We start from the raw sequence: 24,873 nt of genomic DNA on the forward strand, positions 1-24,873 counted from the left end.
ATTCTGCAAAAACAACATCTTTAAATCAGTGGTTTTATATTTATCTATTGTTTTTTATTTAAATCACTTGCAATGCTTCATGGGATAGCACTTCCTTCACACTTTTTATCAGACTTTTGCTACTGTTTTTGTGATTCACCTTGTAGCTGTCTAGTCAGGTTTAAGGCTTTTAATAAAGACTTTAAACAAAATTCTTATGAGACAAATACTTCCTTAACCAAATTCTGCAAAAAAAGTGGGCGGGCACTTTTGTATGCATGACACTTTTAGTCATGTGATCTCAACATGGTGGCCTCCATTAAAAGACCACCCGATCCATGTAGAATAAAGCAACTTTTCTCATGTTAGTGGTGACAAATCCACCTTATTTATTGGCTCGGCCATTTTTAAATTTTATGGATCTGGCTTCTAGGTATCATCCGTTTACAGCTATTTTTAGCTGTACAAAACAGCTAATTTTGCTGCATGAAATTGCAAACTAGTGTTTCTTTCCATGTTATTTTAATGTATTATCTTAATTATGAACACTGTTTTGTAGTGTTAACAGTTTTACCATTTACTGCACCTTGCTATTCTTCTGGTTAGCCTATTTGCTTTAATTGGCTAATAAAACAGAAGTCTCGCACATTCGCAGAAAACGGCTTACTTCCACATTGAGTAATAAGGTGGATAACATTTTAATCATATTTGTCAGACATTCGTTTCTTTATCTCGAACACATTTGAAGTAGGCTAAAAAACAAACTGAGTGCACCTTTAATTTAAGTCATCTACACTTTTTTTATAGGAGCAAAAATATATTTTCCTGTAAATAATAATAATAATAGGCTACATAATCTCTGAACTCAAACAAGGTTGGCACAGACCACACTGTTATAGCCTAACTATGTTTCGGTGACAAAAAATACACAAACTACTTTGAAATATGTGGGGGAAAAAATAATATGACATATTTGAAGGAGTCACAAGGTTTAGCCTAATCAGCAGCATCTCTATTGGATCACAATAACACGAATAAAGATCATTAAATGCGGCACAACACGTTTTCAGACGCCCAAACAATGTCTTGTGAACATTAAGTTCAATTTTGGGGACGATTTGTTATTAAACACGTTGTGAAGATGCAGTTGCCAAGGTAGGATGCTATTAATATCAGCGCGGGAATTAAATCAATACGTCAAACAGACTGCGATTCTACGCCAGTTTTCCGCATGATGGCGACTCTGAGGTTTATAAAGTGCTTCTCTAGCGTCATTTTCTCTCTTGTGTGAAGCAGAGAGCGGAACACTTGAAACTTACATGTCTCTTGAGGAGAAACGCTGATAAATAACAACCTTTTTCCTGGAAAGCTGAACGGATATCAAACGATGAAAGACACTGAATTTAACTACCGCTATGATATTGCCAAACAAGTTCCCAGCATAAAATACTAAAATAATTCTGTCATTCCCTCTCCTTTATGTTGTTATATATTCTGATTTACAAAGGGAGATGCTAGGCATAATGTTAGGGACTCACAGCATCAGTCACCATTGGCTTTCATTGAATCTTGTTTCATACAATGAAAGTGAACGGTGACTGAAGCTGTCTTTCTTTTTGAGTTCCAAGTAAGTTATACAGGTTTGAAACAACATGAGGGTGAGTACATAAAGACAGAATTTTGGCTGTTTGGATGAACTAGACTTTTAATGACAAAGGACATAAACACATAGCTAATATTTGTAATTATTTAAGTAACCACAAGCAATCTATCTGTCAGTGTGCATAATGCCATCTCACAGAAAATATGCTAATGTCCAAGAAAAAAATCAGACATGACAGATAAGCCCTATTAAACAAACGAAATATGAGGTGGAAATATCCCCAAGCACTAAGCAAAGCAGCAGATGCTGCCTGGTGGTAAAATTGTTGGTCATCTCGATCGCATGCTCATCATCTTTACGCATAAAACAACCCCCCAGTCGCTGCTGGCTGGAAACAGAATGACCATTTTGAGTTGCCTTACCCCTAAAGTAACTCTATTATAACGCACTGTATTAGTATTACAGAAGTATGAAGCAAAGTTGACATTCCGTTTGTTTCATACCTGTTTTTCTAAGCACTCCTTGGCTGACAGTGAAGGTTTGGGAGAGGGCGACCTGTCACACACGCATCCCTCCAACAGGTATAATCCCGAGGGTCGCGAGCTGGACTCGCTCTCAAAATAAAAAAGCATATTTTGCAACAGAGCAAACCACTTGGTGTGCCATTTTGTGTTGTCGGAGCTCTTTTTGCTTAAGCTGCCTCGCCTCGTGCCATCTTTCTTTGCCAAAAGACCCAGGTAGGTGACATGACCATCATTAAGTCGAATTCCCTTCTGCATTTTTGTGAAGAAGATGCTGGTTTGGGGGGGAAAGGCTTGTTTTGGTCCTTACATCTTCTTAGCGCGAGATCCCCGAGCAGACGGGCACTTTTCTGGATTAGAAACGAAGCCTGGCACGTTCTGCCCATCCACTGCAATCACCGCTTTGGCATGAAGTAGGGACGAAGCGCAGAGAAAAACGAAGAATGCCAAAGTCTACCATCGTAATTTTGTCGAATGCGTGCAAGCTTTGTAAAAAGATGCAGAAATGCCACCCGTTACCTCTTCTGTGGCGCAGTGAGCGGGAAGAATTAGGCTACACTGTATGCGAGTGATGGTTTGTAGCGTTCTCACGTGAAATTCTCTATAAACCAGTGCGCGCGCTCATTGCTGAACGAGGCAGTGGCGTCACGTGATCAGGCTTCAGAACCTCGGACAGAGAGACAAACGTACTTTTACAGTCACTTGAGTTCTTTTGAGATCTGTTGCACAGAAAAACCCTCTTGAAGCTGTATTGCATTTAATGTTACCAGTTATAGCCTACTGCATGCCATGTTTGCACTAAACGTAATGCATAAAGTTGCACATACTGTATACCACAAACGTTCAGTGCTACACAGAGGCGGCATGATATAGCCTATTTAAAATAGCAAGAATCGTAATGGCAGAAATAATGCTACGAAAAGTAATGTTAGGAGAGGCTGTGCTAAATTGTGAGAATTTTGTTATGGTCTTTATTAGGCACAGCAGAAAAACTAGTTAGCCATAAGACGGTCGCCGTGATTTTGCCAAGTAAGACATGTTCCTGGATCAACATCTTGTGATGATCCTGGATCAACATTATTGTCCAAAAATATAGACTTAACCCAATCCCTACCCCTAAACTTAACCCTACCCATAATATATTCCTAAAATCAGTGGGAAATGATTAAAAAGGGTGTAGAAGCACCTAACCCTGATTGTAAGCCTAAAACAGATATTTCCTGAAAAGTTATATCTCAATTTTGATTGGTTGATTGGAATGTTGTTCCAGGATCAACAAGGATGTTGATCCAGGAACATGTTGTACTTTGTGAAATCACGCTCACCATATATATAATTCTTCATGGCGTAGATTCAACAAGGTGTTGGAAACATTCCTCAGAGATTTTGGTCCATATTGACATGATAGCATCACGCAGTTGCTGCAGATTTGTCGGCTGCATATCCATGATGCGAATCTCCTGTTCCACCACATCCCAAAGCTGCTCTATTGGATTGAGATCTGGTGACTGTGGAGGCCATTTGAGGAAAGTGAGCTCATTGTCATGTTCAAGAAACCAGTCTGAGGAGCGGCACCCGGTGTGGTCTGCTTCTGTAGCCCATCTGCTTCAGGGTTCGACGTGTTGTGCGTTCAGAGATGGTATTCTGCATACCTTGATTGTAACGAGTAGTTATTTGAGTTACTGTTGCCTTTCTATCATCTCTAACCAGTCTGCCCATTCTCCTTTGACCTCTGACATCAGCAACGCATTTTCGTCCACACAACTGCTGCTCACTGGATATTTTCTCTTTTTCAGACGATTCTCTGTAAACCCTAGAGATGGTTGTGTGTAAAAATCCCAGTAGATCAGCAGTTTTTGAAATACTTCAGCAAGTCGTCTTCACCACATCTAGATGCCTAAAAGCATTGAGTTGCTGCCATGTGATTGGCTGATTAGCAATTTGTGTTACCAAGTAATTGAACAGGTGTACCTAATAAAGTGGCCAGTGAGCATATATATATATATATATATATATATATATATATATATATATATATATATATAAAACCCCTACACATTAAAAAAAAATTAAGACCAGATTTTGCATTAAAACATAATTTAAATATGCAAAACGTGGCATCCTTTGAATAGAAAAAAAGTTACTATTCTACTTAATTTATTGATAACAGGTGTTTCACATCATAACTAGCCTATTACTACCGCTGTATTGACTAATCAGAAGCAAACACCAGTTGAAACTATGAATATACAGTAGATACAGGGAATGAATGAAAATCTAAAATTATAAATAAATAAAAAATAAAAAATAAATAATTATCTACGTACAGTATGTTTAAATGGACAGTTCACCCCAAAAAATAAAATTCTGTCATCATTTACTCACCCATGCAATGGAAGTCAATGGCTACAGTCAACTGTTTGGTTACCAACATTCCAAAATGCCGTCTTTTGGGCTCAACAGAAGAAAGAATCTCATACAGGTTTGGAATAACTTGAGTGTGAGTAAATGATGGCAGAATTTTCAATTTTGTGAACTATCCTTTTAAGGCTGCACTGATGCTGCATTTTACAGAGAAGCAACACAGCATCAGAGCTGCCTTTGATGCTATGGGCTGAGGTAGGTCAGCGCTGGTTATGTTAATATATGCAAATTTGTTTAACTTAACTATATTGAAAAATGCCTCATGATTATCAAAATGCTCCTCTAATCAAGCATATTTTTCAGAAGGAAGGCTTACGCTTCAACAAAATCAATTGAAACTGCTTTCAAAAGCATTATTGCCATTGACATTATCATTTAAGCTCACTAAACATTCTTATTACACATTCAGAGGTTTTATTGTTTTATTGTTTCTTAGCTCTAAATAATTTCATGGCTTGTCCGACCAATGCATTTATCTGTAATCAATTGTGTGAATGATCATTAGTGGTCAATCGGCAGTAAATCATGCAGGGCTTTGCATTTGCTCAGTTAATCAAAGAAGCATTAGCTATGAATGGTACACCTCCTGCCGCCCTGCAGAAAAGCTTGTTTTGCATCTCTCAGGGTTGTTGCACTTTCAGTGCTCCCTACGAAGATTTCCAAGAAAAACATTTGTCTCTGAAGATTCTTGTAAAATACTAATTTTGTATTAAACAGTTTATGTAAGGGCTTAAACCAGCACTTAGTGTCCACACTCAAACCTCACAATAGATGACGGTTGTAATCAGCCATTTGTGCTCAAACGTAGCAGCTCCTTGAACATCTCTATCATTTCCTCTTCTTTATCTCCTGTGATTGCTGACACCATGCCTGTGATTCACCATAAGCAGAAAAAAAATTACCAAGGACATGCTCGTAATGCCTCCATTCACTCCTTTCCTGTAGAGATATGACTCCTGACTTCCTTATATATTAAAGGTGATATCAGCGATTACATTGAATACCACGCATACTATGGCTCTGCCTGACAGATCACTGAAACAGGTGAGAGAATCACTTTTGTACACTTTCAGGTTTGGTGTTTTGGAAAGAGGGTGTATGGTGTCTGAAGTCTCACCCAATCTATTTTCTAAATGCATCTTATTGATGTTATTATGAACAATTTATAACTCTATTAGTCCAGTCATTTCATCTGCTTAAACCTGATCCTTTCTTAAAATTTGCCTCCATTATCCAATCAACAATTGATGAATAGAACCAAGTCTCAGTGCTAATTTTTTTTCTTTTTCGTTAAACTATTTCACTCGTCACAATAAAGTGCTCCACGGATGACATATTTTTGCAGGCCAACCCGGAAGTTTTCATCACCCTGGCTCCCTCAATAAAAACCCAGAAAATAAGCTCTGTGACCACTGACCCACAACCATATATGATACGTATACGTTTGATTCAGAATGATAATCTTCAGAAATGAACACAACTTTTATGAATTTTAAAGCACAAATATAATTGTCAGAAGCAAAGAAAAAAAAAAAATGTAGGCTATAAATGAAGTTCACCAAGGTCACAATGTCACCATCGCTTAACTTCCAACAACTCCAACAACATGAAACTATCTTGAGCTTGAGTGTTAACAACAGACCTTATTTTAGGCATTAAAAAAAAAAAATAATAAATTCAGAAAACCTACTGATTTTGGCACAATGGAAATGGAAGTGCTAAAATTTTGATTCATTTTTGGGTTTTGCCCTACAAAAATATGACTCTACATGGACAAAAAAATGTTTCTACTTGTGTGACATTGTGACTTTAATAGATCTGCCAAAAAACTGTAATTATTTACTTACCCTTGTTATTTTTTTCTCTGTTACACAAAACATGAAATTTTGGAAAATTTATGCAGGTCTTGGTCAATAGTCTTTTTTTTTCCTTTTTTTGGTCCTTAATTGTCACTATAAACAGTTATTGCATGAAAAGAACTGCATAAACATTCTTACACATACACTCAAAGTACAAATTCATAGATTTGGAAATATTGGCAGTAATATATCCAATCCTTGAGTAGAATGATTTATTCTCCATTCTAAATAAAGATCTGAAATATTAGGTTAAGATTATCATGCAGATTCAACCAGAGTTAATGGGGGTAATTTAATTACAATCATAAAGTTTCTAATTGTAATTAACAGGAATTTTCTCGCTGTTGGAGGAAGAAGGTAAAGGTCAATGCACTTGATCAAATTCAGGAGAGTACAGACGCTCTGATGGACCCTGGTCCAAGTCATCCTTACCATCCACCCCCACTAATGGCTCACTGAATTAAACAGCTTGTCGTTTTCATTGGCAATCAATTGGGGAACCAATTATCTGGGCTCGTCAGGTCCTGTGACGTGCTGTCATGTGACGCTCCGCTTTGTCTCAGCGTTAATGTGGCTGAACAATAAAACATGTTCTAGCACACAAGCAATATGCTCCTTTAAGCACCCAATTTGTTTAAAAGGCACAGACTTTAATCTGGCACTGTCAGTCTGCTGGCTACTTCACTGATGAGATTCATTTATGACTTTATCCTTGTTGTTATCTGCTCTCCCTCAGAAATACACTCATAAATCCTCACAGTCCACTGTGACAGCTATTTGAATACATAAAGACTCGTCCCTCAATAAGATATGTAATGTGGAATTAACATTAACATGGATAACTTACCTGGTTACATTAAATTAACAAAACAAATGAAAATAAAAGCTGATATTAAGGCATCATTTATATACCTCTGTGTATGATTTTAAATAATTTTCACTGTCATTGCTGATTGCCATCTGCTCACGTCATCTTTTGAATATATTTGCATAGACGCACATGCAAGTAAAGAGATAACACTGAGTACTGTCCGTTTGCTTGGAGCACGTTCAGTACTTGTATATGGATTGGAGGGTCCTTGAGTTTTGAAAGCTCTGCTCTTTTCATGCACCCCGTTATGTGAACGTGTTTCATCAGGCTTTTCTCTTTTAGATATTGATGAAGGGAGTAAAGTAACAGTTTTGTCTGCAACAATCTGAATCAGCATTCTCTAGCAACTGCTGACAGTGTGTCTCAGAGACAGAAAAACAGTACATTAATCTTATGCATAAAGTTTAAGAACAGATCACCTCAAAATGAAAATTTAGTCAAAATGTACTCACTTTAAGGCCATCCAAGAGGTAAGTGAGTTTGTTTGTTCATCAGAACAGATTTGGAGAAATTTAGCATAACATCATTAGCTCATCAATGGATCTTCTGTAGTGAATGGGAGCCATCAGAATGAGAGCCCAAACAGAGAATAAAAACATCACAACAATCCACAAGTCATCAAAATGACCCCAATCCAGAAATTAATGTCTTGTGAAGTGAAAGGTTGCATGTTTTGTAATAAACAAATTCACCATTAAGACGTTTTTAACTTCAAACTGTAGCTTCTAACTAGAAAACGTCCTCTATAAGTAAAAGTAATCTTGTCTGAACAAGGAAAGTTGCACTTCACTTCCACTGTTTCCAAGAAAAAAACATTTCTTAACAAATATGTTGATGGATTGAATTTTGAAATGAGAAGAGAGAGGATGGACTTCATTGGATGAAGCATTATTATAGATTATGGACTTTCATACTGACGGCACCCATTTACTGCAGAGGATCCATTGGTGAGCAAGTGATATAATGCAAAATTTCTCAAAATCTGTTCAGATGAAAAGACAAATTATGTACATCTTCGACGGAGTGTAAGTACTTTTCAGCAATTTAATTTTTGGGTTATCGATTCCTTTTAAGGGGAAGTGTGCTATTTCTATGTCACTATCAGTAAAAATTACAGTAAAATATTGACTGTTGTCAGACTGGTTTCCAGAACACTCCCCTTAACTGTCATTTGCAACTTAAACAGATAGCCCCACCCCCAAGCAAACAATCAAACAGAACTTGCAAGTTTCTGAAGCTGGTTTAGGTTTTCAAAGTGTATATACATTAAACATTCACCTTGGTATCCCTAAAGATTCTTTCCTAATGATCATTAGAATGACCATGGCTGAAGATAGTGTCCCCTCCACCCTGTGCGCTGTGTTGGAGACTGGTCTACCCCTAATTACATGATCCACTAGGCCTCTAATTCACCGTGCTCCTCTTAGACGACATTTACTAATTACGCCCTCCTTTTTTAGCAGCAGCTCCCTCACTCTTATCAAGCCTTCCCTTGTTTCTCATTGTCTGCTGCCTGTGCATGCTCACAGTGGCTGAATATGGTGCCATGGGCTCCACCTATCAGAGAAGAAGGAGCATGTGGGCTGTTCCATGAAAGCTGTTAGAAATACGTCCCATTTGTACCTTAGCTGTTGATCAGTTTGTACTAGCAAGAATAAAATGTTTTCAATATGCTACGTGTTAAGGCAGTGTCATGGCATGATCTGAAGGTGTCTTTAAAAATCACAGTTTGGTTCTTGTTTATGTTTTTGCAGATATTATAAGATATTTTGAGTCATTGGTCACCAAAACTGTTTGGTTACCAACATTCTTCAAAATATTCCACAGAAGAAAGTCATACAGGTTTAGAACGATAATTAAATCTCAAATGTGTTCAGACCATTAAACATATGGCTTTATTTGCATACAGAACTTCTTAAGCCAGCAAATACCAATTCAACAAAGTGTCTTGTTCACACATTACCTTAAACAGACAAATGCTGATCAATTTATGAGAGAAAATGCCTTTGATGGCTATGGCAAATGGCAAATCTTTATTGCATGAATAAAAACATGTAACCAATATTATGTCTTACATTAAAGACTAGAACTTTATTTTTATTTATTTTTATTATCAAAGATAAACATTAGTGATATGACACATGCAGATGTGTATAATTTCATTATATGCTACAATAACTATGAGTGAAAGTCACCAAGCAGGGTCATAACCACCATGGACACTGAGGACACAGTCAAATTATGTAAAGACGCTTATTTTTGCCAGTGTTGCATGAGCCAGCTTCAGAACTCCAGCTTTGAGTGGGTTTATTGACTGAAAGTGGAGGCTTTTCAGGTTAATGAAAGTTTAACCTGAAAAGGAGATATTTAATCTCAGTAGTGTCCTGTCATTAATGTTTGATAAAATGGTTTGTGGGTTTTGCTATCAGCTTTAGCCGGTTAAAAATAGTAATACTGAGGAGAAAAATACACATTACTTATTCATCAAGGTGGTGAAGGCCAGTGGAATACAGCTTGAATGAGACAATCATTTTAACATACCAGTGCCGCTACTAATGAAGCTCTTCCTATTCTGACTGCATTTATAGATTATTTGTGACGGGTGGTGAGTGACCAGCCTGCAGGAAGTATTCGACCTTGTGAGAGAGGGTCTACTGAATGGGTGGAGGATGCTCTTGAATTCTTCCTTGAATACAGCTTGGCATCTCTTTCTTCTGGCCTATGGCAGGACTTGCTGCTTCCTCTTAATAGAGGCTGATTCTCCTCAGTCAGGACCCATTAGTTGGCCTGCCAGTCAAGGGGGTTCGGAGGGGGGAGTTTGCATGGACCCCAGAGAGGCTGGCCTGAAGTTTCCCCTATGCATGCCTGTTATCATTGGGCATGGATAATAAAGGGACTCTGCAGTAACTTCTGTATTTCTCCCACGCTGTCAACATCATTACCAGCTTTTCCAGGACAGGTTGACTGACGCACCAGTCATGTCCAAAAGATGACCAGATTCTGTGGCATGTCAGCTTGTGATATCAAGCTTTACATCTTTCAAAGACAGCACAACATACAATGATTTTCTGTGAGTGAAAGGTCCAAAACAATAAGACAGGTTGCGGAACAGAGTTTTGATGCCAAATAAAAGCTCGCATACAGGTAGAAAGCATGGATTTTTGCCCATGAACATTACACCTCAGCATGAATGGGCCAACCAAAGAGGAAATACGGAGGCTATGTGATTTTATGATGGGTATGAATGCTAGGTGAACTTTGCATGAAAAATCATTTTGCACTTGCACTTATATATATTAAGAATTAACCCAATAATAATAATAATGATTGATAGAATAAATAAATATAAATAAATAGTAATATATTCATGCTTATAATTATTATAATTATTATTATTATTATTATTAATAATAATAATAATAAGTGGTTTAATTATTATTATTAATATAATAACACCAAAAATAATTACATTTATTATTATTTTTATTCTTATTATTATTAAACTAAAATTTTAATAATTAACACTCAATAAAATTATTATTATTATTAACAACTTGTTGTTTTATTTCTAATGGTTATTATTATTAACTGAATATTATTATTTATTTCTTCACAACAATATATATATATATTATACAAAATGATAAAATTTCAAATTCAACAATTAATGTCATATTACTATAATAGTTTGAGAGATTTAAAACAAATAATATTAATTATTATTATTATTATTATTATTATTATTATTATTATTATTATTATTATTATTATTATTATTATTATTATGTAATTAGAAAGTACACAAAAGTCGACCCATAAGAGAAATACTTTCAGACTGTAAGCAAAATAACCAAAGAAGGAAATTCATTTCGTTGATTGTAATGTCTATGACAATCATCAGCCAAAATTTCATGATTGTGACATCTGTAATGAGAACCTTTCAAATATGCCAGTCATTTTAAGTGAATAAAACCCAAAACCATGACTTTTCAGATGCTACATTATGTTGTGTGACACACTCACACAGTCCCAGACTCTTCACCTGTACCTGGGGGTCGATATTTGTAGTTTTCCTCTCAGGCAAAGCCCAGTTCCGTATGGTGCTTTCTATTCAGCCTGTGTTCAGGATCTAAGCGCATGCATTGATTCTATTTCAGTGAGCTTGCGGAACACTGAGTACTGTCGGAAGGGCGCTATTTTAAGAACTTAGTATGAATTATGGAGCAAAGTGCAATGCAATGTGCATCTCTGTGGCAGCGACCCTGAGAGCCCAGGCGTCTGTGGAAATGGCGGTGGTCGTGAGTGTGGACTGTGCCCTACTCCCAGTGTGTCTGGATCATGAGACTGTGTTTTGTGTTGTCATATAGGAAGATGGCAGTGGTCCATCATATGGCCTTGGCCCAGGGCAGTGTGCTCAGTGCTGGGTACTGCCTGCAGGGTCACCACCTGGCCGGTGCTTTCTCCTGTTACAAAGTGTTGCTCAGAGAGACTGGACAGCATGACCATAATTTAATTTCACACATGCCACAGTGTACAGGGCTAAACAGTACTGTGTGTATTTTAACACAAACTCTGTAACATTTGAACCAAATCTATGTCTGGTTTTGTGGGGAAATTTGATGTGGGGAAATTTGATGTGCAATGTTAGAAACTTTAAAGGAATAGTTCACTCCAAAACAAATAAATATATACTGTATGAATGAATAAATGAGTAAATTTCAATATAATTTACTCTAATATGAATAGGAAAATCTATCATTAGAGGATTCATTAGTGAAAAACATATATATATATAATTTACTCACCCTCAGGCCATCCAAGATGTAGATGAGTTTGTTTCTTCATCAGACAGATTTGGAAAATCTATCATTAGAGGATTCATTAGTGAGCAAGTGATGTAATGCTAAATTTCTCCAAATTTGTTCTGATGAACAAACAAGCTCATCTACATCACAGAAGTTCATCAAAAGTGCTTAAAAAAACGTTCTCAGGATCACATCACACATAGCATCCACTTGTGTTCAAGTGAGAATTGAGCCTCATCACATGATTTAACAAGTTAAGCAATAAGCAAAAGTACTTTCTCTGGGAACAAAACACTCAATTCTGTCTAATTCATTAGTTCTCTCAGCTAATAGAGTGAATTGTTGTCAGATAGGAAGCTTTCAATGCAGAGCCCTGCTTGTTTGCATGTTTGCTTGTAAGGCTATCATGTCCCTTGGCTGACATCTCATTTTGTCTGAACTGATTTATTTAGAAAGAAATAAATAAGAAAGAGCGCCTTTGCCAGCACGGGAGGGGAGAGAAACAGCCAGAAATAAAAGCATTCTGAGTATTCTTATGTAAATGTTAGCATATAGATCTGAGGTTTAAAGCTTATTCAAACCAATCTTTCAGATTTTAAAATAAATACAATACAACAAACAATATAACAGTTTAACTGTTATACAGAGGCAGAAATAATGTACTATGAAAATTAGACATCTAAAATAAAAATAAAAATATTTACAAAAATAAAGATAGATAGATAGATAGATAGATAGATAGATAGATAGATAGACTGATATGGTGTTGGTTTGAGTTGGTTTGGTTGGAAAACATCCTGATGCATGAAGTCATTTACCCTCAAGCATCAGTTTAACTCGGACCTCTGTTCTCCATAAATAGAAATAACATATCTTCTGAATTGTTGGGTTGGATGCATGATGTCTCTTCCTAGTGTGGCATTGTGTTGTTGTTCATATCTCTGTAGCCATAAAGCCCAGTGTCAGTGTGAAAAAGGACAAATATAAAAACACAAACTGGGCCAATTATCAGTGACTATGAAATCAAACACTAATGCAAAGTGACAGAGCCTAGGAAGAGATACGCAGGGTGTCTTCAAGCTCTGCTCCCTCCATCAGGGCCGTAAATGTGAACCCAGAGAGGACAAATACAAGGTTTCCAGTTACATAACCAAGTCAGTCTTCCTGCGTCTCTGCTGCTACTGCTCCTCTAGATCTGCCAAGAGAGAGGAAGAGGAGATGGCTGTCCATCTTCATCTTTTGCCCCAAGAAGAATAAGTCCTCTGACCATGACCATGTGACATATCCTGTTGCACGTGTTACAATCAACACAGCCACATCTAAACTGATGGGCAGTGTAATGGATTTGAAATGGATTTGCTTAGGGGCAAAAGTAAATTACATACACTACCTATTGACAAAAAGGCACTAACTAAACTCAAAGCATATTTATGTTCACACTGACTATTGCAGTTATCAGCTTTCTGATTATTTTTGTCATTGTATGTTTTCTGCAGGTTTCTTTGCTATTTCAGTGTACTACTGCAATGAGAAGTTTGGGTGGTAAAAATTAAAACCAATTCAAGATTTTAAAAAGAAATAATAATAACAGTTTTAACTTCAAACAGAGTCTGATATGTGTGTGTATACAGTGTACATACGTATGTGTATGGGTATGTGTATATATATATATATATATATATATATATATATATAAAAATAATATAAAAAATAATACAAAAAAAAAATAAAAAAAAAAATATAATATTTAAACAAAAATAATTATATACAAATAAAATTATAAAACACATAAAATAATATTTAAAAAATAATAATTAAAACACACAAAGTAATATGTAATGTATATCAATGTCCGCATCAAATCAAATTTACAAATTTAAAAGTGTCTACTGTACTGAATGCTTCAAATGATTTTTGTGTAAATAAAAAAGTCAAAATATGGGTGAAATAATGTTCCATCATCATTCTTTGTAACAGGTACATTTGTAAGGATTGTAGATTGTTTTGATAGATTTTTTTTTTTTGGCATAAAAACTGTTACACCGAATGACTTTTTTTTCCTTCATAAAAAATGTATGATGGTCTTATTTTTTTTATTATTATTATTTTACTCAGAACAGCAAATAAAAATAAACAGGACGGATTCCAATGTAGCCTACTGAAATACTAAATAAAAAATTAAAAGCTGTTTTAAACATTTGTTTTAATGTTTGAAAACACCTTTTCACAGACAAATCGTAACTAAAAGTTTAGTCAGCATTTAGGGAAACACTTGAATACTGATGATGTTAAAGGTAATAGATGTACAAAGCCACATTTTGATCCCATATGGCCTTTAAAGCCTAAGATGGGGATTAAATATTTAATTAAAAAGAATTAATGTTATAAAATGTTGATTGATATTTTATGACCTTGAACCACAAAAGGTGGAGAGGACATTGATCTGTACCAATTAAAATACACACACACACACACACACACAAACACACACACACACACACACACACACACACACACACACACACACACACACACACACAAAAATTGTTTCATTCATCCAAATAAAAAATTTTAGGGTAATGATTCACATCTATATATATATATATATATATATATATATATATATATATATATATATATATATATATATATTATTTTTTTTTTTTTAACTTGAGCCAATGAAAAATAAATAACATGCTCTTAGGGCAATTAATTTTCTTCCCATTGGCTCAAGTTAAAAAATATAGATGTGAATCATTACCCCACATTTTTTTAATTGGATAAATGAAACATTTTTTTCAGTGTAGATACACTTATTAACTAGAATACTAAAAGCAGGTGCTTAATTTATGGCATCAGGTGGTCACATAAATTGCAGAATTTCACAAAAATTTTAATAGAAAAAGAAAAGAAACCCGTCCAAATGATTCAAGAACAAACTGTGCTATGTTTGGCTTTATCAGACTGCTATGCTGGCAGGATATTTTGCTAGTTCTCTCTGAGAAGGCTTTAGGAAGTCACAGAGTCATGCATGGTGCCCTAGGGAAAAGAACAAAATCTGTTTGTAGAATGTCAATCTCAGACCTGATGTCTCTGTTTCCTACTTTCCTTTGCACATGCAGCACTCTATTTCTGTATACAAGAGAACAAAACACATATGGTGGAAACAGAAAAAAATATGCCTCACAGTAAATTTCAAAGGTGGTGAAACTCCTCAGGGTTTAAATGTGTTTCTATATTGGGAGACTGCATAGCTACCAAAATGTTTGATGCACTTTGTAGCATATGGCTCTCGATTACAGCTATGATTTCAAATGAAGGTGAGGTAACGTGATGGATGGTAAACATCTGCAATCTGCCTTTCATCCATACAATGTGATATAATAAGAGGGTGGGGGGATTTATCTTGATTAATGCTGGATTAACCAGAATCAGGCTTCATCTGTTATGAGGTTTTTGTGTGTCCCCATTCAAGTTAGTGTCAACAGTCACGTTCTCCACCTTAAAGTCAACAAAAATACATAAACAGTGACAGCTTGAATGTAAAGCATCATACAAGAATGACACATGGAAACTGACACATACTGTACACACACGCACACAAAAGAATGAAATGGGTTGAAGATCAACAACACATTTATGCTAATGAATATGTGATAACGTAAAGTCAGCATGAAATGTTATTTACAATCTTAACTTTATTTTCTAAATTTGTCATTACATTACTTACTCACCAATGGATACTCTGCAGCAAATGGGTGCCGTCAGAATGAGAGTAAAAAAAAAAAAAAAAAAAAAAAAACTAACAAAAACATCCCAATAGTCCACAAGTAATCCATATGACTCCAGTCCATCAGTTAATGTCTTGTAAAGTAAAAAGCTCCAAGAAACAAATCCATCAAGATGTTTTTAACTTCAGATTGTAATCTCCAGCTAAAGTACAAATCTTATATCCATAATGTTGCTTTCTCCAGTGAAAAAGTTGTCTTGTCTGAATCAGGAGACAAATATCAAGCACTGTTTACAAGCAAAAACTTTTGATTTTGATGTGAGAGGACAACAGGGGATGGACTTTTTCAGTTATTACGGATTACCGACTGTTTTTTTTCATAAGCAACATTTAAAAGTTAAAATGCTTTCATATTAACACAGACTCCACAGAAATTAATTGATGAACTGCAGTTGCATGGATTTCTTGTGGTTTATTGTGATGTCTTTATCAGCTGTTTCGCTCTCATTCCGACGGCACCCATTCACTGCAGACTATCCTTTGGTGAGCAAGTGATGTTAAATTTCTCCAAATCTGTTCTGATGAACAAATAAACTCATCTACATCTGGGATGGCCTGAGTGTGAGTACATTTTCATCAGATTTTCCTTTTTGGGTGAACTATTCCTTTAAGAAAGTTAACAGGATGAAGTTTTTTTTAATTTTCATTCTACATTTTCTTTTCTTTCTACATTAGCGAAACGAACCAAAACAGCTGTTTCCGCTTCTCTGCTGGCAGTCAAAAATGACTTTTAACAAGTTCATCTTGCCAGCAGTGGGACAAAAATGACTCTTAACCAACCTCTCTTAATAACAGTGGGGATAATTAGGAGTTAAGCTTAATTTTATTGAGTCATGCGAAGCAGCGTGATTAATATTCCAAAGGCTGTACGCACACATAGACACACTGACACACACACACCCACACCCACACACACACACACACACACACACACACACACACACACACACACACACACACACACACACACACACACACACACACACACACACACACACACACACACACACACACACACACACACACACACACTCACACACACACTCAAAGCTCATAATCTCACAGAAGAGGGACAGAACATTCCTCATATACTCTGAATTACATCCCTGAAACAGAGTCAATCTCCTCTGCTAGACATGACCCTTTTGGACAAGGAGAGAGCATAGTTCAAACAAACCGGCCTGTGTAGCAAAAAGAAGGTCAATGACTGTCCAACTGGGCCAGGACAAAGATGCAATGCATTTGAGAAGAAAACAACGAGAGAAAGAGTGAGTGTGTGTGTGTGTGTGTGTGTGTGTGTGTGTGTGTGTGTGTGTGTGTGTGTTTGTGTGTGTGTGATGGGGATGTGGTTATTATCTCCCTGTCCTCTACACCACCCTATCTCAGCTAAATTAAATGTAAGGATGACAGATGCTGCCCATCAGCAGCAGGTTAGAGAGGTCAAATCAAGATCCATACGCTGACCTTTCCCTCTATCACTTCCTTCTGCACTACCCATCAGCCCTATCAGTGGGAACTAATGAGTGATAATAGGCCCCACTCCAAGCAACTGCCATCATTTTACAGATCTGGGCCTGATTTGGGCCAGGTTACGCCACCGTTGATGAGCGCTCTCAATAAAAACGCTATCATCTGTGCCTGTGCGCAATATCAGCGCTCTAATTCCCGTTCTACACAGCATCGTCTACATCCTCTCCCATGAGTCCTCCCATCCGAGGCATCACTCTGTCATTTGTCTGTCTGACATTTAGATGGTCTGTGGGGCAGATTTTTCAAGGGTTGATTTGTACAGCTTTCTTTTTTTTTTCACAGTGTTTCAATACTAATTTGTCTAGCCAAGGGTGTTTAATTCATACAGGACGTAACAATGGGATGTTATCTGGGCTGCTTGCTTTGGTCTGAATGTAAACCACAAATCTTACTAACGTAAACATTTTATTTTCACTAGTCAGCACATAAAAATCTGCATGACTGAGTTTGGTTGGTTGGGTTGTTTAATGTGTTTGTGAATACAAATATAGGAGAATGACATAAAAATGTCCAATTATGTTTAAAAGGAAGATTGTTAAATAACCAAATTCTCTTTATTGTATTGTGTAAAGACTACATATTTATTATTCTTTTTTTTCAATATTAATACAAATTTAATAGAATATTTTTATTAATGAGCTTGCATTCATTAAAGAATCCTGGAAAAAGAAAATCACGATTTCCACAAAAATATTAATCAGTACAACTATTTTCAATACTGATAATAACAAGAAAAATTTCCCAAGCAACAAATCAGCATGTTAGAATGATTCCTGAAGTGTCATGTGGCACTTAAGAGTAATAGTTATTAAAAACTGAGTGGAAAATGTAAAAATGTATTTACATTATTGTTTTGGATTTTTGATATTTATTATGACACGTTATTTTAAATTGTGATAATATTTCCTAATATTACTGTATTTATGATTAAATATTCAGCCTTGCTGCATGAAAGATTCCTTTCAAAAACATTAAAAAAATCTTACCAACCCAAACTTTTGAACAGAAAATTAAAATTTTTTTTAACAATTTTAATAATTATTCTCAGTGGTGTTCTATAGTTCTTACACAATATTATTGGAGTACATTTTACAAGAAAATATACTAATTCAGTCTTTCTACTTCAAAATGTCATATTTGATTCAATATGCTATACTTGCTGATTCTTTGTAATTATTTGCTGAAATTTACTAGCAATTTCTGAGTGAAAGTTGTTTTGCCACCAACACTTTCAGTCTAGTGTACATTTTTTATTACAATAAATAGAGAAATGCTCTTTATAATCATGAAAATAATATGCTAACGATGGTCTTCTTTTCTTTAAGCGAAAATATTATTTTATTTTGATTTTAGGCTGAAATATGTCCCAGATGTGTTCTTGACAGTTTTTTTGTGAGATTCGCCCACGAGTATAAATTGAGACAAGACACTTGCACGGCCACTGCCCACATCCAGACACAGGGCAGATGACTACAAAGCAGACATGATCTCAGGTAGAAGCCTACGCCCATCTTCCTGTAAACCGCAACAATTCCTTCAGCCTCCATCGCATGGCTTTGTTCAGGATGAATCCCCTCACAGTCTGCACTTCATGTATTTGGATAATCTACATTTGGAGATCTATTTGTGGCTGGATGTCTGTGCTGCACTGTGTCATGGCCTGAAGAGAGCATGAGCAGCGGTAGGATTAATAAGCCTCTTTCAGTCTGCTTCGGTTAGGCTCAACTCCACAGGAGAGCCGAACAGCGGCCGCCTGCAGTGCACAACACTGCGCTCCAAAACTGATAGAATTAGACAAGTCAGCGCTAGAGAGCAAGTTTTCTGGAGGAGAGGCAGGAAAAATAATTCTATTGCATTCAGTATGTGGTAGGTTTCTTGTTACTTCAAGGGACTTTTAAAGGCTTAAATTAGCTTGACCTGCATATGAAACCAAAACGTTCAGAAAAGATACATACACTGCATGTGTGTGTGTATAAACAAAAGTAAACAATTCTATTAATAGAGAAGCTATTATGGTCATGTGATGATCACTGAAGAGAGACGGTAGTAGTGAAAATGCCCTAGACATTGGCAGACACAGTAAAGTGAATAGTGAGGATCTGGAGTTTGACAACACTAGATATTTGACATGACCGAAATGTTACATGGCTCTAAAAAAAATTGTTCACCTGAAGATGACAATAAAACGTCATTATTTACTCACCCTTGTGCTGTTACTTACAGCCTCCTGGTTTTATCTTTACAAAATAAATTTTTCGAAACTGAGGATAAATGATGACTTATAGTTGTATGTCTTTTCTTCACAAAAGCTGTAAGATTTTTCTTTCTTTTATATTTGTTGGTTACTGAAAACCATTTTGTTTTCCACAGAAAAACAACAACAAACAAGTTAGCAATGACATGAAGGTAAAATAATTTAAACAATAACAATAATGTATACTTTACTGTTCAAATGTTTGTCAGTAAGACTCTTTTTAATGAATTTAATACTTTTATTCTGCAAGGTTGCAATACATTGTATAAAGTGAATAAATCAAGAGTGACAGTAAATAATTTGATATTGTTACAAAAATCTATATTTCAAATAAATTCAGTTCTTTTGAAATTTCTTTTCATCAAAGAATGTTTTCAGAGCTGTTTTTCATTGATATTAATAAGAAATGTTTCTGGAACACCAAATCAGCATATTTAAATGATTTCTGAAGGATCACATGGATCGCTGAAGACTGGAGTAATAGCTGCTGAAAATTCAACCTACAAATTACAGGAATAAATGACATTTAAATATATATTAAAATGTAAAACAATTATTTTAAATAAGGATAATATTTCAAAATATTACTGATTTGATGCATTTCATCAAATAAATGCAGCATTGGTGAACATAGGAGACTTAACATTAAAACATATATATATATATTTTTTTCTGGCCCATGTTTTGTTACATGATAGAAGAAACTTGACTGAACAAACAAAGAAGACTTGCAAAATTGAAAATTATGTGCATAGACATTTTAATGACGTTATGTCAGTTCATCTGACTTTACCTGAAAGACTGTTGTGATTGTACATTTTAAAATATATTAAAATAGAAACAGCTAAATTGTAATAATATTTTACCATATTACTGTATATTTGATCAAATAATTGCAGCCTTTGGTGAGCATAAGAAAATTTTTGAACAGCAGTGTATATATGGGTGAACTATTCCTTTAAAGCAGGGATAGGCAACTCCGGTCCTGGAGGGCCAATATCCTGCAGAGTTTAGCTTGAGCCCTCATAAAAACTCACCTGCCTATATCTATCTAGTAATCCCGAAAACACTGATTGCCTTGTTCAGGTGTGTTTAATCAGGGTTGGAGCTAAACTCTGCAGGACAGTGGCCCTCCAGGACCGAAGTTGCCTAACCCTGCTTTAAAGAGTGAAAAATCCCATATTAGAATTACACTGTCATCACGTCCTTACTAAATTTAGTTTGAATGCCCTAGTCATTATCTACATGATTGTACCATGCTGTATGGTAACTGATCATACTCCACTACACCATAAAGCGCAACTGATTTTCTGCGGGTCAAGTCTCATCTAAATGGTACACACTCAACAGTGCTGACTGTTCATTTTAAACTATTAAAAAAAAAATTCCTTAAAAAATATTTAATGCATTATTAGACATAAAACTAACAGACTGGATTAGTGCAACAACAATAATGCTCTTTGCTGGGTTTGTATCTCTTCAGGTTGGATCTCCACAAAACCAAAGATGGGAAAGAAAAGGCTTCCCAGCTCATTTATTTCAGTCTGGCTCTGTGTGCATTTTACACACCGCCTGTGAGCTAATTCTGTTGCACAGCCCAGTGTGTCCAACGTCACTGAAGCATTAGCCAGAGGTTGTCTGGTCAGCAAGACAAAGCGTGTTGCAATCGTTCAGCGCAACAATGGCTAGTTACTCTGGTGACTAATTGCAGCACAGATGTGAAGGTATTTATGGTTTATGCTGACTATTTAACTACAAGATCCGATCTGTGAGGTTCTATTGACCAAAATGAAAAATGCAGTTTCACATGATCTACGATTACAGATAAAGACAGAAACGAGAGCGAGGGACGATGAGAGAGTAAAGAGAGGGATAAAAAGCAGCATAGCGTGAGGAGAGGGAAGGAGAAAACACAGTTGACTTCCTCTGTCGTTACTTACACCTGCAGTAGGATGCGATCTCCATAGCAACAAGACTTGCCAACAGCGTGCAGAACTGATTTTGAGGTGGTGATCTTAAACACCCCCTTTCTCTCCTTTTTACTGCAGTGTTCCCATAGAAGGCATCCATTGCTCTCCCTTCACAGTGTTGCTGTGTCATTATTGAACGCCAACACTGAAACCTCACAGAAAAAGATGTTAAATACAATAGTATAAATACAAAGAGCTACTTAATGAATCATTACATAGATTTTAAGGTGTAAACTTCAACGACATTGGACGGGGTAAAAACAGCAGCTTCACTTGACACTGAAGTTGCAATTACAATCTTGTTTGAAATGGGGGCACAACAGTGAAGTTCACATCTGAATTTTATTAAACACAAACTTTTTCATTTAAAGGCCTGAGATGGACCCACTTTAGCTGGTTTTTAAGTAAACCTAGTTTAGGTACAAGGATGAAACAATATGCAGGTACATATTTAGAAGAACACACTTAGTGTTATATAGCTGATGTTGAAATACAGTTCCCTATATGGTGAATAGTGAGAGTACGGCTTTGTGTTTTGCATAAATGCGCATGTAAAGCATCATATCATCTGCTGCTAACTGCTAACTAAAAATCCTAATCAGTAGGCTACTTAATCTGTAACAAACAATGCAAAGGGCTCTAATTAAACGGATGCCCCAAATTTACAGATTCAAATAATGCAGGGTTCATATTGGCTCATATTGACTGAAAATGGCCAGTTTTCAGTTCAGTGTCGTCCTCTGGATCTGCTCCTTATCCCCAGCTTACTCAGCTGCCGAGCTTTGCAAGCGAAGTGCAGCCTCATCATCCGCTTTGATAATGAGCCTGGTGACCATGCCGCACGGTCAGTCACCTGCATGTGAATGCCATCTGCTGGATGGAAACAGAAATCAAGGTAAAGGAATACTGCATGCATTTACAACTGAATGTAGGACAGATTAGTTTGAATTTCTCTTAATTGTATTCCTTTCATGCATAAACTCAGCCTAAAATGGTTTGTTAGTTTTAGCTGGTTAGGCTAGTCTAGTGTGTGTGTGTGTGTGTGTGTGTGTGTGTGTGTGTGTGTGTGAGTGAAACATGAGATCCTTTGCACTGAAAAAAAGAAAATAAAATTGTGTACAAACAATTTTATCTCAGAAATTGCTTGCAATTAAATAAATGCATGTAACATTGAATTAAATGTCATTTTTTTAAGTAGAAAGACTGAAATAGTATTTTCTTGTAAAACATACTTAATTTTTATCTACAACTTCGAAAAATCTTTTTTTTTATGTTACATATTTTTTAGGTAACATGGCACAGAAGGACTGAGTGGTATATTATTAAAATTGTTATTATTTTTAAATTGTAATTCACGGAAGTTTTATTCAATAATTTAATAAAACATATAAGCTAATTGAGTGAAATCATTCAATTTGAATGTATGGTGTTGTTATTATGATCCTCGATTAAAATTTGGACGTTAAATATTAAATATGCATATATTTGTATGGCTGTATTTAAGTCAAAATAAATTGACTTTTCAGAAATATCTCTTTCACTGTGATTCTGCTTAGCCTGTCTTCAATAATTCAACTAAAATGTCAAAACATATTTTAATGTAAAATAACTGATTTAGTATTTTACATTATTGACACTAATACATTAATATTTATTTAACAATTATATTGAATATCAAATATTGCATTCTCTGAAATGTGCCCAGGTGCTTTAGTGCTTCCTATTGAGTAAGATGACCGATGCATCATCATCATCCTGCACACGACAAACTTATCTATATCTTAATATGTCAAAGACAGACATAAAGGTTTGTAATAACTTGAGGGTGAGTAAATGATGCCAGAATTTTAATTTTTGGATGAACTACCCCATCTTTCCTCACCTTCCACTACTTGTCATCCAGCTGAAAACTAGAACTACTAGAACTGAATATTTAATATTTAAATCTATATTTAAAAATATGCATTTATATATAGGTCAGTTTAGGACAATTGACACTTACTGTAACAGTCACACTAACACATCCTTCAAATCAATCTCTATACTTGCTTTCTCTTGCTTTTGGATCAGTAATCCAATGTAAATCACCATGGGCCAACAGATCTGCAAATCAGATATACTGTAATGTATATTTCCATTTGAATATAATACATACCATCACATTCACTTCCTCTTTGAGCATGCTGTGTTTTTATGTTCACGCCATTAGACTTTAAAGCACAAATTAATTTAAAATCACAAATACATTTGGGAACAATGCAGGGAGCAATAATTTTAGGACATTCAGGACGTTTCATGTCATCTGCGCCCTTGGAGTCAGCTAGCATTTCCTCTCCTCACTCAATAGAGAATAATAGCTATTGAGACACATCTGAATTCAGCCTCTATATGCCATTCATCATTAGTACATAGCCTCTTCATTTTATACCACATGCAAGCCACAATTAGTGTCAGTGCGGAAAACACTGGAGCAGCATTCTACATGCTCCGCTGCACTATTAGCACTCAGTTTGAACAAACAAACTCACAGTGTCTGTTGCTAGTATAGAGTTAAGGCTAATAGGCTAATAATTCAAATTAATTGATAAATAAACTGATACAGCTCACCATCCAAAAATGCAATTATCAGTCATATAAAGTATTACGTGACTTTTTAATATATGTATTAGCTTTTATCATATCTAAAGTTCTTCAGTTTACACCCATAGTGACAAACTTTATGGTACACAGATATAGCATGTTTTGTCTGTATGTAAATGCGATATGGAATAATAGATAGTTTGACAGCTTTAATGTGTGTGTTTTTTTTTTTTTTGCATCGTCTTCTAAAGTGAATTACATTGTGGCCCCTTCCTGTAATAGCTGGTTTGTTGTCATGGACACAGATTAAAAAAAATAAATAAATAAATAAATTATGATCTGTGTCCATAGCAACTGAGTGAATTTTGGTACAGCCAAAAATGGTTTGGGGGGGGAAGTCTTTAAGGCAGTACAGGCAGATATGTGGGGTCCTTCATCCTTCACGTCTCAAAAGCCACATCAAGAGCTAAATGTTATGAAACACCGCCAGTGTCATGACAGGATTTCTCAGTGGCACATCTCTGTTTGATATATGAACATATGATATACGACCAAACTATTATTTATGTGAACATATGGGCTGTGCCATTAAACAGCTAGCTTCTCATTCACTTTGCGCAATATAAGGCTCATGGATATTTTGTACAATGTGTATTCTCTATTATGGAGCAGATAAGAGCCTGTGTT

At 35.7% G+C, this 24,873-nt stretch overlaps 1 protein-coding gene across 1 annotated transcript in view; it reads right to left on the minus strand.

The window, feature by feature from the left end:
• Window positions 1-2,735, minus strand: part of LOC109045861 (ras-specific guanine nucleotide-releasing factor 1-like) — a 36,824-nt gene extending 34,089 nt beyond the window's left edge. Inside the window, exon 1 of the mRNA XM_042775171.1 lies at window positions 2,086-2,735. Coding sequence (XP_042631105.1) covers window positions 2,086-2,361 — 276 coding nt within the window. The 5' untranslated portion in view covers window positions 2,362-2,735. The remainder of the gene's footprint in view (window positions 1-2,085) is intronic.
• Between the last annotated feature and the right edge of the window lie 22,138 nt (window positions 2,736-24,873).

The sequence above is a fragment of the Cyprinus carpio genome, chromosome A18 (assembly GCF_018340385.1).
Source record: "Cyprinus carpio isolate SPL01 chromosome A18, ASM1834038v1, whole genome shotgun sequence".
Lineage (NCBI taxonomy): Eukaryota > Metazoa > Chordata > Actinopteri > Cypriniformes > Cyprinidae > Cyprinus > Cyprinus carpio.